Source organism: Elaeis guineensis, chromosome 16 (genome assembly GCF_000442705.2).
Source record: "Elaeis guineensis isolate ETL-2024a chromosome 16, EG11, whole genome shotgun sequence".
NCBI classification, from domain to species: domain Eukaryota; kingdom Viridiplantae; phylum Streptophyta; class Magnoliopsida; order Arecales; family Arecaceae; genus Elaeis; species Elaeis guineensis.
Window position 1 is genome coordinate 35,221,553 of NC_026008.2, and position 15,529 is coordinate 35,237,081.

The 15,529-nt window shown below is 35.6% G+C and overlaps 1 protein-coding gene across 2 annotated transcripts; it reads left to right on the top strand.

Annotated features, from left to right (window-relative positions):
• Positions 1 to 573: 573 nt before the first annotated feature.
• On the top strand, positions 574 to 13,635 carry LOC105059487 (dihydrolipoyllysine-residue acetyltransferase component 2 of pyruvate dehydrogenase complex, mitochondrial). Of its 2 annotated transcripts, none has more exons than XM_010942789.4 (20): positions 574 to 703; positions 890 to 964; positions 1,795 to 1,888; positions 3,218 to 3,351; positions 3,435 to 3,532; positions 3,618 to 3,658; positions 6,002 to 6,057; positions 6,151 to 6,225; positions 6,328 to 6,420; positions 7,917 to 8,156; positions 8,329 to 8,401; positions 9,228 to 9,319; positions 9,403 to 9,488; positions 9,589 to 9,664; positions 12,063 to 12,130; positions 12,245 to 12,311; positions 12,388 to 12,483; positions 12,564 to 12,666; positions 13,052 to 13,147; positions 13,297 to 13,635. In XM_010942789.4, exons 2-20 carry the CDS (start codon positions 926 to 928, stop codon positions 13,365 to 13,367), a joined length of 1,698 nt encoding a protein of 565 aa, XP_010941091.1. In that variant the 5' UTR covers positions 574 to 703; positions 890 to 925; the 3' UTR covers positions 13,368 to 13,635. The 2 variants fall into 2 exon arrangements, with proteins under 2 accessions (XP_010941091.1, XP_010941090.1); XM_010942788.4 differs by having other exon boundaries at positions 581 to 746.
• Positions 13,636 to 15,529: the final 1,894 nt, after the last annotated feature.

Genomic DNA, 15,529 nt, shown 5'->3' on the forward strand with positions numbered 1-15,529 from the left:
GTGAACTCACCTTTCTAATGCTTTAGATGTACTAGAATCTATTTCAAATGTCTAACGCCAATCTAAAATCTCAAAGTCTAATTGCAATGCATCTTGTATGGATGAGCTAGGTAACTAAATACAAACAACTATAGAAACCCTTCTATTACTCAATAATTTGAAAACATTTTATAGACATCAGTGAAATGGATCAGAACAAATTTTGAGACATAGTTGATATGTCATAGCAATTTCATCTGTACATCATCATGTGTTCATAAGATACAAAATTTAAATGTCCTTTATAGACTTAACTGATGTTATGCTGAAAAAAAAAGAATTAATATATTTATTTTTTTTGGGAGAAACTTGTCTTATGAAATGAACCATTAGATTTTTCATTTGATGAAGTGAATAAAATGCTAATGAAAGGATTATTTACATTAACCATAATTTGGGACTCATGCCATAAAATGATCCATTTTATTATTGATGAAATAAATGTCATGTATTGAATGCATAATTTTTTTTTAATGAAACTAATCAGCCATGAAATGAAGGCAGCAGCACATTTCTCTGGGTGCATTGCAGTATTGTACCAGTCTTGCCTCAGAAAGGCTCGCCTGCCGGCCAAGTGCCGGTCCCTTGGTTGACCACCACCAAAGTATCAAAAAGTGCACCCGCCTCCGTTCTGCCGCTCTATTATTTTCCTTTCTGTTAACAGGTCAAATCTGCGTTCGCCCTTCCCAAACCCTCCTCATCCATCGGTCCGTCCTTTCTCTCCCACCTTCCCTTCTTCTCCTCTTTTCCGCTATCTACCTCCACAGTTCTCGCGTTACTGCTTCTTTGTGTTAGCTCTCTCTCTCTCTTCTGGGATTGGATGATCTAATTGGATTTTTGTACCGTGTAGATCGGCGTGGCGGAGGCGATCAGATCGGATACGATCATGACGATTGCTTCGAAGATGCTCCGCCACTCTCGCAAGGTCTCTGTCTTGATCCCGTTAGGCTATTTGGGTGTCATTTTGTGGAAACCTTTTCATATTTGATCATTTTCGAGTAAATTTCATCCTGTTTTGGATGAAACCCATTTGCGTGCCATGAGGCATTAATTATGTTAGGGATGTGTTCTTTTTACTGCTAAGGATTGGAAAGATGGTTTGGAATGATTGGATATAAAGAATGTTTGAGCATTATGATTGTGAAATATTTTCAAAGTCTTGTGTTTATGCTGAGACTCTTACCAATGGACTTCAATGTTCTCACTCTTGGCGGGCTGTGTTTCAGTTTGTCTCTTTAGCTTATAATCTGAGCCCTAGAGAAAATCTTGGTTCCCTATATTTTGCTGCATGCCAACTGGGCTTATTGGGCCAATGGCTGGCCTTGGTGAGGAATTTAGCATCATTTCTTAGAGGTTTGACTTAGGTTGAGAGCTAGTACTAGTAGGAAAGCCACTTAATACTTCTATGGAGCTTTTGGAACTTAAATTCTGAAGGAAAATGTCTTTGAGGATGATGAGGATGGTGTTGTTATGTGCTTCTGTGATTGCTATTCCATTTTGTTGGAAGCTTATTTCCGATCTCTCATGTCTTAGTTTAAATGATTCTGTAATTAAAGAGTGTTTCTCTATTATATGGACTGCCCTATTAGAAGGACTGCAAAATTCATATGATAGTCATCAGATGTTTTTTACTATGGATTTTGATTGTATTGCACCAAGCTTAGCATATTTGGAAGAAGTTTTCTTGTGATTTGTTAAACATTCTTCAATTTTTTGATCCCTAGTGCTTATGTTTCTCTTTTCCTGACCTTGCAGTTAAGGAATGCTCAGAATGCTCTACAAAATGAGCCTGCTGTTCTTGCTCGTTACATTTCAAAAGATGCTGGCCCTTTTGTTGGTAAAAGAGATGGTATGGACATTTCCATCTATCATTCCCTTTTATTTTGATTTTGATTCATCTTGCAGTGATAGGTGCTTTGCTCAATCAATTTTTATAGTGTTTAGTGGTATACTACAAAATGGACAGATAGGAGAAGAGTTAGGTTCTTAGGTAACCATGGTGCTTTCTGGGACAGCAAAAACAGGTAACAAGATGTTGGTTATTGCTTGCTTGCATGAAAAGCCAAATAAGAATGGTGCTTTCCAACAAGTCACCATATAACCCAAATAGGTTTCTAAATTCTATTATTACACTATCAGAATCATGTTGAATAAGATACAATCTGATCATAAATAATCTGATCACCACTATAAATCATTTATTCTATTGCTTGCACAGATGAAACTGTTTTAGATTATTTAGGCATAAGATCGTAGAAGATCTATGGTCTCACCGGACTCTCAGAACATTAGATAAAAGACACTGTTCTTGGGGCAACAGATATACAGTAAAATCTGTAAAATCTTGAAGATGAATTGCATGGAAGCACATGAGTATATTGAGGCAACATTGATGTATGGTGGAAGGTTGTAAATGATGGTTCATATGGGAAGATGCATTTTTTACAACTTTGTTGTACGGCATACATTCGGTACAAAATCAGGATGAGATGCTCCACTTAAGTTCTTTTTAACAAACTGCGATAAGAATCATAAAATGACAAAGATTCTAGATTTTGTTTGATTAGCCCTCCTGTATATGCAGGAAAGCCAAATGCTATTAAAAAGTTAGCTCTACGAAACTGGAAGAATGAAATCTGTCTGAGGTCTATCCCCTTCTCCTTCAGCTTGCCCTCTTATGTTTATGATGTAAACCCAAATCTAAAATTCGGTTAACTCTTCTCTAGAGCCCTTTTCAAGCCATTCATATCAGTTGTCCACAAAAATTGATTGTCCCCCATCCTTCTCTTATCTCTAAAATTTGGTTTAAATTACTCTACTAATCTTGATAAGAATCCCATACCTGTACAAAACTTAACATCTACTACATCCTAAATTATGTCACCTTTGCTTTTTAGGGCAAGTTAAGATGTAAGCAAGTTGCAAAAAAATTGTGCTAAAAAAATGGACAAAATCTCCTGTATGTAGAGATAATGGTTTATCTTGAATTAAATATGAAGCTTGGAGGTAACATTTTGCAACTTTATTGCAACTATGACTTTACTATATGCTAATGTTGTGGTTTAATGATGTAACAGCAAATTGAAAACATCAAATGATACATTTTTTTAAACTTTTCCTTTAAAATTGACTGTTCATCAATTAATTTAATGTTTCACGTAAATTTGGTTATTTTCAGATATATCAAGGAGCCATCATTGTGGTTTGCATGGAAAGAGGGATGGAGATTCAAATGTTTTTGTTGGAGGCCTTCCATTTAAGACCAAGTGCTTTGAAAGCAGAAGCAGCATAAAAGATTTTGATGTCTTCAAGGTGATGACTGATGGCAAAATTGTTGTTTCTAGTTTCTGTTAAGTGGCTTGACCTGATCCTAAGCATTATTATTGAATTTTTAGATACCTTCTCTAGGGCTAGTCAAGACCACCATTTCTAGAAAAACAACTAAAATGACTATTCCGGTGGCTGGCATGAGGTTCAACAGCACTCTGTCATGGTTGGTAAAGTTCTGTTTATGCCATTAAATTGCCTATTGTTAACACCAATAATAAGATTGCTAAAATAGCTTTGCTATTTCCTAGTATGCAGGCAGTGCCAAGGAGATGTTTCTCAAGCAACTCAGGTATGTTTTGTTTTTATTGTTTCTACCATGTCCTCCTCTTAAATATTCAATTTCACATTTTAATTAGGAATTACTTTCTAGTATCAGTTTGTCTTTGCTTGAGCTTTTGGATCTCAAGACCTGTGGTATGAGATTGGGAGATTGGGTGATGTCATAGGCATCCAAAAGATTGCTGGTATTCCACATACATGTTTAAGATACAATGTAGAGGATCTTAACAGTAGCTTCAAATGATTAATTAGTTAAGGAAAAGGTTGGCATGTTATGAATGCCATATAACCTTAACTATAACCATCTAGCTTTTTCCCAACTATACAAATGTCATACCCAAAAGTTTTATATTAACTAATATGAAATATATGACTTAAAAATGATTTCTGGGGAACTCTTTCAATTAGCCCTTTTCGAGTAGTTTTTGAATATTAAGTGCAATTTCTTACAGCAAATCACAGAATTCTATGAGTTAAAGAATCTAAGGAGTTGAAAAATATTTTTGCACTTTTTACTGATTTTCTCATTCTAAAACTTTTTTATCAAAAGAATCTTAATACAAATAGGGCTTTAAGTGAACTTTACCTGAAAAGAACAAGAACAAGAAGAAGTTGTGATAATTACGATGATAATAATGTTGTTGTTGTTGCCATTGTTGTTTTATGATATTGTTATTGTTTTGTTATTATTATTATTTTGGGGGGGGGGGGTGTTAATGGTTTCCAGCCACCAATTTGAAGCCCAGATGGTCTTACACTGCCACAAGATGCCCATATACATCCCTTCATTTCTTGTTTGGCTATTAACTCTTCTCAAGTTAGTGAACCAAAGCTTGATCACTTGCAACTCATAACTGTCCCCTATTTTAGTGGGTGGTCCTCACAATGTGAATTCGAGTATAACTTAAAGGTACAAGTCTACTATTAGCTCGTAGACCAAATCATATTTTCATGGTCCACTATTTGGCTTTGATTTAAAACATTTTTCATCAAAAGTAGACCGAGCTAAGGTAAATACCTTTTAAAGCTATAGAAAATTAACCTAACAAACTTAACCCCTTTTTATCTCCATTTCCCTCTATAACAACCTTGTCTCCTCAATCTCTATATCCCATTTTAATCCAAACTTCAATTTGTAATCCTTCCTCTCCAATCTTTATTCAAAAGTTTTAATATTTTGTTTTATATGTTCTCTATTTTGTAAATTTTTGAGGGGAGGCCTTGGCCCAATGATAAAGTTGCTCCATTGTGACCCGGGTGTCATATGTTCGAAATATGGAAAGAACCTCTCCGCACGTGGGGCTAAGGCTTTGTACCCTCCCTAGAAATAGTTACAGGAGCCTCATGTACTGGGATGCCCCTTCTTTTTGTTTCACTATTTTGTAAATTTATGTGAAATGATTAGGAAAATCTCTTAGAAAAATAGATATGCATAAGAAATTATATCTTAAGAAATATGTTTAGATAAATTTTACTTCCATGTGCAATGCATGTGGCCATATGCTAGTAATACATAAAAGTTGAGTCTACCATTAGCTGGTGGATCAACAAAATCATCTATCCATGGCTTTGATCTGAACTTTTAATCCAAAGAAGGCCGAACTAAGCTAATTAGCTTTCAAAGCTAAAGAAAATTAAGCTTGACTAGTTTTGAAACATAGATTACAAGAATAACTCAAAATCCTCATTCACTTTTGTCTGTTTGTTCATATTTTTGCCTTTTTTGCAAGATCATCTTCCATATCACATTTGACATCACTGTGCTTTATAAAATAATAAGTAATGAAAGACCAATAGCACACATACCGACAAAATACCTATCATTTATAGTACCATAAGTCGATAATTTGACCATATAAGAAGCATGTGTTATAAACATGAGCAGTCCACCAATAGGTAAAAAACAAACAAACCCTAAATCAAAAACATATATCTAACTGATGGTTTCATGTATATGTTTTAATTTTTTTATAATGCTTTATTAGCCTGGTAGTTGAGATTGTTGCAAATAATATAAGAATAATAGAAAGTATTGGATTTTGGGGATTTAATATCTAAGATTCTGTGAATTTTTATTGTAAGAAAAATGTTAAAAAATAATTGCAGCTGTTGGTATATGTGTCAATATATGTCTTACATCAGTACCCCTGCCAAGTAGAGACATCCAGGTAACCTAGTTGTATTTATAAGATGTGAATTATCTGTGATTTTTTAAATATATTTTTACATTGTTCTCATGTATTTCATTTTCTGGCATGCACAAGAAATGCCTCTAGAAAACAAAAAAAATAAAAATAACAAGTAGTTATGCACCCAAAAACTTGCTAAAATTTTGTTGAATACATGGTTTCAGATTTGCCTCCACATCAAGAAATTGGGATGCCATCACTTTCTCCGACCATGACTGAGGTATGGACAATTGTTGTAGACATCAAGCACTGAGGCTTCTTCCACAGAGTGTTTATGTTGTAATTAATGATTCTTCTTTTGTATTGCCAATAGGGAAACATTGCTAGGTGGCTGAAGAAGGAAGGAGATAAAGTTTCTCCTGGTGAAGTGCTCTGCGAAGTTGAAACTGTAGGTTCTAATGTTGAAATATATGAAATTGTTTAATACATAGCTTACTATATACTTAAAATTTATTTGCATCACTGAAGAATTTTATCTTGTCTATATTAGGATAAAGCTACTGTGGAAATGGAATGCATGGAAGAAGGCTATCTTGCTAAGATAATACATGGAGATGGGGCCAAAGACATTAAAGTTGGCGAGGTATCTATTGCATTAAAAATGGAAATACATTTTTTATCCAAATCATTTCCTCTGATAGCTACTAACTATATTGCAGTTTTTATGGATTCTTAGGTCATTCAATCAAAAATAAGTTCTCAGTTCTTTTCAAAGGAAATTGTTCTCACTGCTACATATTTGTACTACTATAATAGGCCCCTCATTCTATTCTACTATCATTTGTTTTTATGGGCACTATAATGTCCATTTGTCATTCTCATAAGCTGTTATTGCAATTTATAATATAACTATTATTTGGCTGCCCTAACAAGTGGTCTTGATGTTCATCTATGGTCAAAGAGAATACTCTGCTAGTTAAATTCCTATTTTAGAGAATATTACTTTCATATGAAAATAATTATGATGTGCTATTTGTTCATTGACTCCAAAGAGCATATCTTGGACCAGGACAGAACAGAAACTTATTTTAAAGATCATGGCTTCGAAAGATTAGCCAGACTGATAAACTAGCCATTTCATGCAACTTTTACTTGGAACAAAATCTGTAAATCAATGTACTTCTAAATCATATAATGTTTGTTAATCAATACCCGTTTCACACTCAAAGCATTTATGAGCACCTGGACCCTTTCCCTTGATTATAGTTAATATTGACTGAAGGACAGCAACTTGTAAATTGGAGTAAGAGTTGAACCAAACAAATTGGACAGAGGAATGACCCTCATGAAGAGATGGTGGATAATCTACCTTTTGATCTATTGGTTCTTTGGTGCATATTGTGCCGATGTACTTGAGGTAGATTGCCATAGGGTGTATCAGAACCATTTGTAAAAATCTTGTGCTTTGACAATGCACCTCCCGACAATGGAATAGCCGACGCTGCCCTTCAAGTCATATGAGAATCAATTTTGTAATCTCTCGTAATTGCTGGATTCTGATGGTGAAATAAGAATCTTTAGTTATGATGGATTTTCTCGTCAGTTTTTGTCGATGATTAATATGGAGAAGTGGACTGCTGCAGTTGCTGGCAAACTCAAAGGGAATGAACTATTTCTCAGTGGTAGTTGGAGCATTTGTGAAGGTTGTATGTGGCTCTTACTTCACTTTCTTGTGATGTGAATATCCTCTTATTTCAGTGAAGCAAGTGGAAAGAAAGAAAACAAAATCCCATATAAACCTGCTGACCCTTCATCTTACCTAGCCATCCCACTTCTGCCAATGTTATCAACATTTTGACCTTTTGCAACCCAAGAAGTATGCCTTCCATAAAGGAGGCAAATATTGTGAATCTGTCTCTCAATGGAAGGGTCCAACCTAGATGATTAACGAGTAGCCATTTAACTGTGTGATGGTTGAATTAGATTCCACATCAATTGTTTTCTTGGCTTCATGCATAGAAATTTGTTGCTTGATGATATCCTTCATGAAATTCTGATTAGGAGTGAAAAAAGAATTTCCTTTTAAGAAGTGACTTCTCATTGAAGTTAGGCATATTGTATATAACATTCCTTTAATAGGTGATTGCTATAACTGTGGAAGAAGAGGATGATATTGCAAAATTTAAAGATTATGAAGTTTCAACAGCTGCTGCTCCTGCTGAAGTTAAGGCAGCTTCTGAGCCCACATCACCTGTAAAGGAGGAAGCAGAGCCTGTTAAAGCTCCTGAACAAAAAGTTTCAAAGGCCGAAGAAGTTTCTCATGCAGATGATCGTATTTTCTCCAGTCCTCTTGCAAGAAAGTTAGCAGAAGATAACAAAGTAAGCCATTTAATTACTAAAGTAGTTCTTGGTGTTAGATTAAGAATATCACCAGCTGAAACAATTTGATGATTGTTTTTGACATATCATTTATGAGCAGTTTATGCATGAACCCTGTTTCTGAAGCATATAGTCCTTAATTCTTGGTGCCTTTGTTTCTCTATCAAACCAGGTACCTCTTTCAAGCATAAAAGGTACTGGTCCTGATGGGCGCATTGTGAAAGCAGATATTGAAGATTATTTGGGTATGCTTTTTTCTGCAGAAAAAGAAATATAAACCTTGCAAGATGAGTTCTTTTGTGAACAGTTGATTCAAAAATTTTATTTTATTTTATTTTTTTACTTAATGCTCATTTCATAGAGATAATATATGGATCTGTAATTTGACACTAAGAAAGATAACTTTTTGAACATGAGGTTGATTTCCAATGGCTAGGAAAGTGCTGATATAAAAGGATCTTCAATTGACGTTCCTTGGACATGCGCAATACGTGCAGTAAATAAAGAAATAAGAAAAATTAACGACATATGATTTGTTCTGCTGCTTGTGACACCATACTCGAGCATGCATGCTGACACACTTGGCTCAGGTTTCTTGAAGATATCATGAGACAGTTTCATTGCTTTTGAAATTTGAAGAAGCTGATGTATCATCTTCAAAATGCATGACTTTCACTTCCATTTGTTTGTAGCATGCATGTATTAATTAGTCATTCGATGAGTGAAAGAATATGGAGAGTAGATCATGTTGTAGATCATATCCATTTTTGGGCCATCTTAGATATCTGTTACTAGCACATATTTAGAACAATTTTATTCAGATTCTAGTGATGGTTAATGGCATAAGTCATTAGTTAGAAATTTTAAACGTTAATTCTATAGTTTTAATCTACAATAGGAAGTACTCAAAGTTTCTTTTTTTCTTTTCATGATAAGCAATATGATGCCTTATTGTACAAACTCATGTTTAACTGCTTGTCATTCTATATGAAAATCAAGCCACCAAATTATATAGCTGCTTCTAATAATTTGACCCTTTTCTGTTTGATCATGCATCTCTACCCAATAAAGCATCTACTGCTAAGGGCATCTCCAAGACAAAGCAAGCAGGAGCAGCACAATACTTAGCCTATGTGGACATTCCAAATGCTCAAATAAGAAAAGTAAGTTCCATTGTCAATCTCAGCACCTATTTGAATTATTATGTCATGAAATGTTAGCTAAAGCACGATGATCCTTGTTTCAGGTTACCGCTTCTCGCTTGCTGCTCTCTAAGCAAACTATTCCTCATTATTATTTAACAGTAGATACCCGTGTTGACAAACTTATGGAGTAAGTATCTGTCTTTCCAAAAGTTTTTTATTGGTTTTTTTTCTTTGAAACAAATGATGACCACTAAATACCATGTTCATGGTAAATTGATAATACTCAGGTTGCGTGGCCAACTTAATTCTTTGCAAGAAGCCTCTGGTGGAAAACGGATTTCTGTCAATGACCTTGTCATAAAGGTTTGCTTAACTTACCTATGGTGATGCTTCTGTAATGAAGTTCCTTCTTGTATTCTGTAGCACTGATGGCTATTTTGTTTTGTACTTGCTAAATACTTCATATGGATCAAAAATACTTCTGTCTCGGTTTGTGCTAAACAAATAGGATTAACTGTCTTTTTCTATATTTTGGATTGTTCTATAACATCAAGCATTAAAGCAAGCAAAAGAGAACACATGGCTGATAGTTCACTTGTTTGTTGTGTAAAGCGGGAAGTGCTGGGGTGAGTTGAGGAAGTGAAGTCTATAGTTCATAGTATTTGGCATGATAGGATTGATTTTTGAGAAGTGTAACATAACATGCTTAACTTTTGATCAATCATGAGTAGACATTGTCGGCCATAGTTTAACCATATGTGGTTATGGCAAATATAGTGACAAAAGTATCATTCAACTTATGACAATTGACCTGGAAACCTTTCTATTTGAGTTTGTGAAAGTGGAAGGCAAATGTGTTTCACATAAGAAAATAGAGACTTACATGGCTGATGTGACTTGCAACCATGATCTTTTTAATTGCCTGTGTTACTTTGGCTCTACAGCAACCAGGTTTTGAATTTTGTCTGATACAAATTATGTTTCAAATTTTGGACTACTAGAATAGAATGTGGTGCCAAAACAATGTACACCTATAGTGGCATGTTTTCAAGGAAATGATTGTCTCCTCTATACTTACGTAAAAACTATTATTTAGCATTTTGACCCATGTTTCTAATCTTCGTACTGGACCTTGTACTGGTGCCCAACCAGTACACTCCATTATGAGTGTTGGTATGGTACATACCTCAGTATTGACACTTGATATGGGGGGTATTTTGAGTCTTGGTACACTAGCACTAAGTTTCAGTATGCCCCTGTATTGTGGGGTATGATCCAAGATTGCAAATATTGGTTTTGACAGGTACATTATGATACTTACTGAAAACAGCAACATATCTAGTTATATTATATCTGGTAGCAATATAGAAAACTACTAAATCATAATAAACTTGAAAGTGTATTTTATATTGTTGTGTATTCAACACTTATATTAAACGTGTTCTCTGGATCCAATATTATTCTTTTTGGAAAAGAGTGGCTTGGATGAGGATGGGGATCACTTTCCCTAATAGATCTTGATTTGTTATTTTCTTATATTATCTTTGGAAGTTAACATTATTAACTTTTAGCCTGTTTTGGACAGATCTTGTCTGGAAGAAAACAAACTTTTAATATGTTTGGGTCTAAGGCTGGGATCCAATGTGTTTAGAAATGAAATGTTAAAAATTGATTGTAGAATGCATGGATAATAGATCAGGATACTTCCAACAGAGTTGGAGCAGGAATAATAGAGGGCCACACCTGATAATATATCATGATTTGCACGTGCTAGTGTAACAATAGAATGTCTTCAAAATTAGTAAATCCATATTGCACATTTTATGAATGTAAGGTTAGGATGTTAGTGTTTTGTTGCAAGATTAGCAAGAACGAAGTTGGGAATGTGGAGTAGCACTTGTTGAGTACATGGTTATAGAGAACCAGGAGAGGTGATTTTACTGGCCATGGAGGCGATTCTTAGGATGTGGGCTTCGAGTTGATGCAAATATATGAAGATAATAGTGGCAAGATTAACATGGCCTTTGCTGGTGGTAATGGGAGGATTTCATGGAACTTGCAGTGTCGTGAAGTGTCATGAAGTACAACCTCATATAAATCCATTAAGGCATGCCCCTGCCAGTTGAGATGTAGACATGATGGGAAATGACAGATAAATTGTTTGGTGCTTCATGTTTTTTCATAATCAGCCATATTTTGTATTCCCCTTAAGCACAAGAAAATCTTTTTATGAATCTTTAGCCCTCATCAATTATTGGTTTTGTATCTACAAGGATTTCCATATGCGGCTTCCTGAGAGTCTTCTTTTAATTTATTGGTGATCATTTTGTATGACTGAAATCTTCTGCAAGGGGAGCCTTGATAAAATGTTTTTGCCATCTCATAATCTCACTTAATTGATGTGAACACATGTCCCGATTCAGTGTTGTCTACTATCTAAAGGAAAATTCCGTGTGTTGTTGCTGATCATGCCTATCAACTTTTTTTTTTAATTAGTTTTTGATCTGAAATGATAATTGAAATTTCTAAATTTGTTGTGTAATTATTTGCACAATGTTTTAATAACATCAAGAAAGGCTTAAACATATCGCACAATTACTTTGTTGCTGTTTCACATAAACCTTACAATTTTGATCTGATTTTACAACCAATCATATCAATCTTCCAAATGCTGATTTTAAAGGTTCAAATTAATGGTATACTCTTTCTGAAAATTTTCATGCACAAGAACATTTTGACCTTATTTGAACGTTGACAACAGGCTGCTGCTTTGGCTCTGCGCAGAGTTCCTCAGTGCAACAGTTCCTGGATGAATGATTTCATCCGTCAGTAAGTTTTTGAAATCTGGATTTAAATATATATTTGAGATGTTTTCTCCTCAAAAATGATCAAGAATAAGTGATAATGATAATTATCCTGACAATGCCCCATTATTCAATGCAGGTATCACAATGTGAATATTAATGTTGCTGTACAAACAGATAATGGATTGTTTGTTCCAGTTATCAGGGTAAATAGTGTGGCATCAATGTTTTATAAATTCCCATTCGCTTGTGCAATTGTAACACAAGCTGGTGATTTTGCAGGATGCAGACAAAAAGGGATTATCTACAATTGCAGAAGAGGTGAAGCATTTAGCTCAAAAGGCCAAAGATAACAGTCTGAAACCAGAAGATTATGAGGTAAGCACCAAACAGATGTCATTCATGTGCATGAAATAATAATTAGTTCTACCATGTGAATTGATGAGCTTGTTTTATAGGGAGGCACGTTCACTGTATCAAACTTGGGAGGTCCTTTTGGAATCAAGCAATTCTGCGCCATTATAAATCCCCCCCAGTCAGGAATTTTGGCTGTTGGCTCTGGTAATTATTTTTGATAAAAATATCACATTCCTTTTGATAACTAGCCTCTGTATACCAAGTCTCGAGACCCTTGATACCATGCTGTTTGGGAATCACATTCCTCTCCAGAAACACACTACCCTGTAAGATTAATTTTCTTTTAAACATTTAAACTTCAAGCTAGGCACGAGCTCATTGATTGCCCCAATAAATAAAGAATTAGCTCATTGCCTTAGAAAGATGGAGAAACTTTTGTTATGCTAAATAATATGTCATCTACGTGTAACCAAACATACTGGGGCTCTGGTGGTATTTGGCATTCCTAAATTTTGCATTTTTAGTTCAGTATTTACCAAATGTAGTAATATATACTAATGCTGGAATATTGTTTTGGGTGTTTGAGCAGCTGAGAGGAGGGTAATTCCTGGTGCTGGTCCTGATCAATTTGAGTTTGGTTCCTTCATGTCGGTGACATTGAGCTGTGACCACCGTGTGATTGATGGTATATGCAACCTTTTTTCCTCTACCTTTATTTGTTTATTTATTCATTTTGAGGATTTTTTTTAATGGAATTATACTTTGTGTAGCTTCTATTGTCATAACTTGTAAATCCAGCATTGCCAAATCTGACTCTTATTTCGCATATGTTAGGTGCAATTGGCGCGGAGTGGTTGAAAGCATTCAAGGGCTACATTGAGAACCCATACTCCATGTTACTGTGAAGCAAAAGCAGCACGAATCATTTTTTGTAGAATTTATCAAATAAAGCTCTTCATTTTCGCCGAATCTTTTGTTTTTACAGTCTTTTTGGTTGGTGTATAATTCGCTGCTTCCTTGAGGAATATCCAGGCAGGAGGCCAATTTGGCCAGCAAATGAATGACCTTTGTGAGTTGGTTTTATTATTTTTTGCTGAGATCGAAAAGGATGGTTTTGTTTTCAAGTCCTGGTACCAATTGCTGTACCTATTGAATCTGATTGAATTATTCCAATGAATAGTAGTATCTCCTTATCAAATAAAATGCATCTGAAACGAGTCCTGGCAATGGTAAATACACCTCATAAAGGGGGATTTGAAAAAATATTGCCTGTTGTGGGCGCCAACTGCTTGAGGTGGTTCAGTCAATTGGTGTTGACAAACTGAATTGGATTTTAAGCTGACTGTGATTTCGGCTGAGCTTTCTCTCTTAGTTAAAAAAGTGAAATTAAAATACATTCTTATAAATCAGATAGCAAGGGAATTAGAGCAGGATGCAGTAGTGGTGGTAGGACCTTGATGCTGAGGAGGTAGGACATGGAGATCTTAAAAGGGGTTGATGGTGTGAAGCAAACGGGTTGAGCTAGCCTGCTCAGTCACCGGTTTCACTAGGCGATGTGTGGATCCAACTACCAAGGTAAATCCAGTTGTTGGGTGCTTTGTTTTTCTTCCATTCTCCTTTGCGACTTTCCCCTAAGATTGATACGTTATGTTTTGGTAGGAAAATGCTCAATTGCCTATATGCACAGAAAACTGAGCTGGCAATTTCATAACCAACCAAAATGTGTGTATGCTCATAGCATCAATCTCTTCATGATGGAATTATTTATGTGTGCATAATGGAAGCCCTCATATTGTTACTTGTTTTGGGGTAGTGTAAGAATTTAGAAACTCCAATTCTTATTTACTTGTTATAAGAAAATGATTTAGGTCGCAAACTATTGTGCTTACAATAGGTTGCCGTCTGGTAGAGGGCGCTATTAAGATCCAACACTTCGTAATTGTAATATTTGTGTTTTGTATGCTTTTGTTTTCTAAGGGAGGTTGCATTGGATCAATATCGAACTCCCACATTTACTAACCTGGCTTCCTATAGCTATCACAGTACAGTGCAATCCAAGCACCACAAGATCTTGACTAAAATGTCCTGAGTTGCCCAGCCCGCACGGTGGGAAAGCTATGGTGGAATTTTCAATCCATTAGACTCCGGAGGACCTTGGCCTTGAGACCTAGTTAGGATGTAGCCAAATCTAGGCTAATCAAGAAAAGCAAGTTCCAATTATATTTGAGATTAGGGAGAAAACTGAAAGAGAGATCCTATTGGCTGTCTGTCATTCAACAGTGCCCACCTTACCCATTCTTTCTCTCTCCCCCCTTGCCGGGGCGTCACCGGTCTCTCGTAACATTATCCTTTTCAACAAATGAATTCAAATCTTGCACCATACACAACTGCTCTCAAAACCTAATCTCCATACAGGCTGCACAGTTCCGCAACCAAAACCTAATCTCCAATTAAAGTAACTTACGAAAGCCGTCACACCATACATACGACCCTCAAAGCCCTATCGGACATCATGCTCTAAAATTTAATCTCCTCGCCTATCATGCATCACATTCAAGTATTAAACCTCCAAATATTTTGAAGTATCCGAAGTTTACAAACATTATTTTGAGCTGACTCATTGACGGTGGTTCGATGGCCATCAAATCCTTCAAGTACCGAGACTAATTCCCATCCATTGATTTTGGATTGCCGGAGAATGACTATTTTCTTCCTTTTTATGAGATGAAATGACTATTTTCTTCCTTTTTATGGATAGTGATATATGCGTTTAATCATAAAGAAATAATTTTTCTTTACCAAAAAAAATAAAGAAATAATTTTTTTTTTTTTTTGGACGAGGACTGCACTGGACATTTCTTTTGATTTTTGAGTATATTTTACTCTCCGTCCCATACCTAACCCCAGCTCAAAGCAAGGACTAAAACAATAATAGAAATCAGTCTCACGTCCAGTGTGACTAATCGCGTAACCAACGAATCATATGCTGGTTGGCATCTTTGCCTGCGTCTGGTTCGTACCAACAACCAGCTCCCCACCGCCTCTCCGCCCCGCGCCCCCCCCCCCC

Excerpts from the sequence above, each read along its gene's own strand:
- LOC105059487 (XM_010942789.4), top strand. The coding sequence starts at position 926 with ATGACGATTGCTTCGAAGATGCTCCGCCACTCTCGCAAG. Across the intron at positions 1,889-3,217 it reads TTTTGTTGGTAAAAGAGATG|ATATATCAAGGAGCCATCAT; the intron begins GTATGGACATTT and ends GGTTATTTTCAG. Across the intron at positions 9,665-12,062 it reads TCAATGACCTTGTCATAAAG|GCTGCTGCTTTGGCTCTGCG; the intron begins GTTTGCTTAACT and ends CGTTGACAACAG.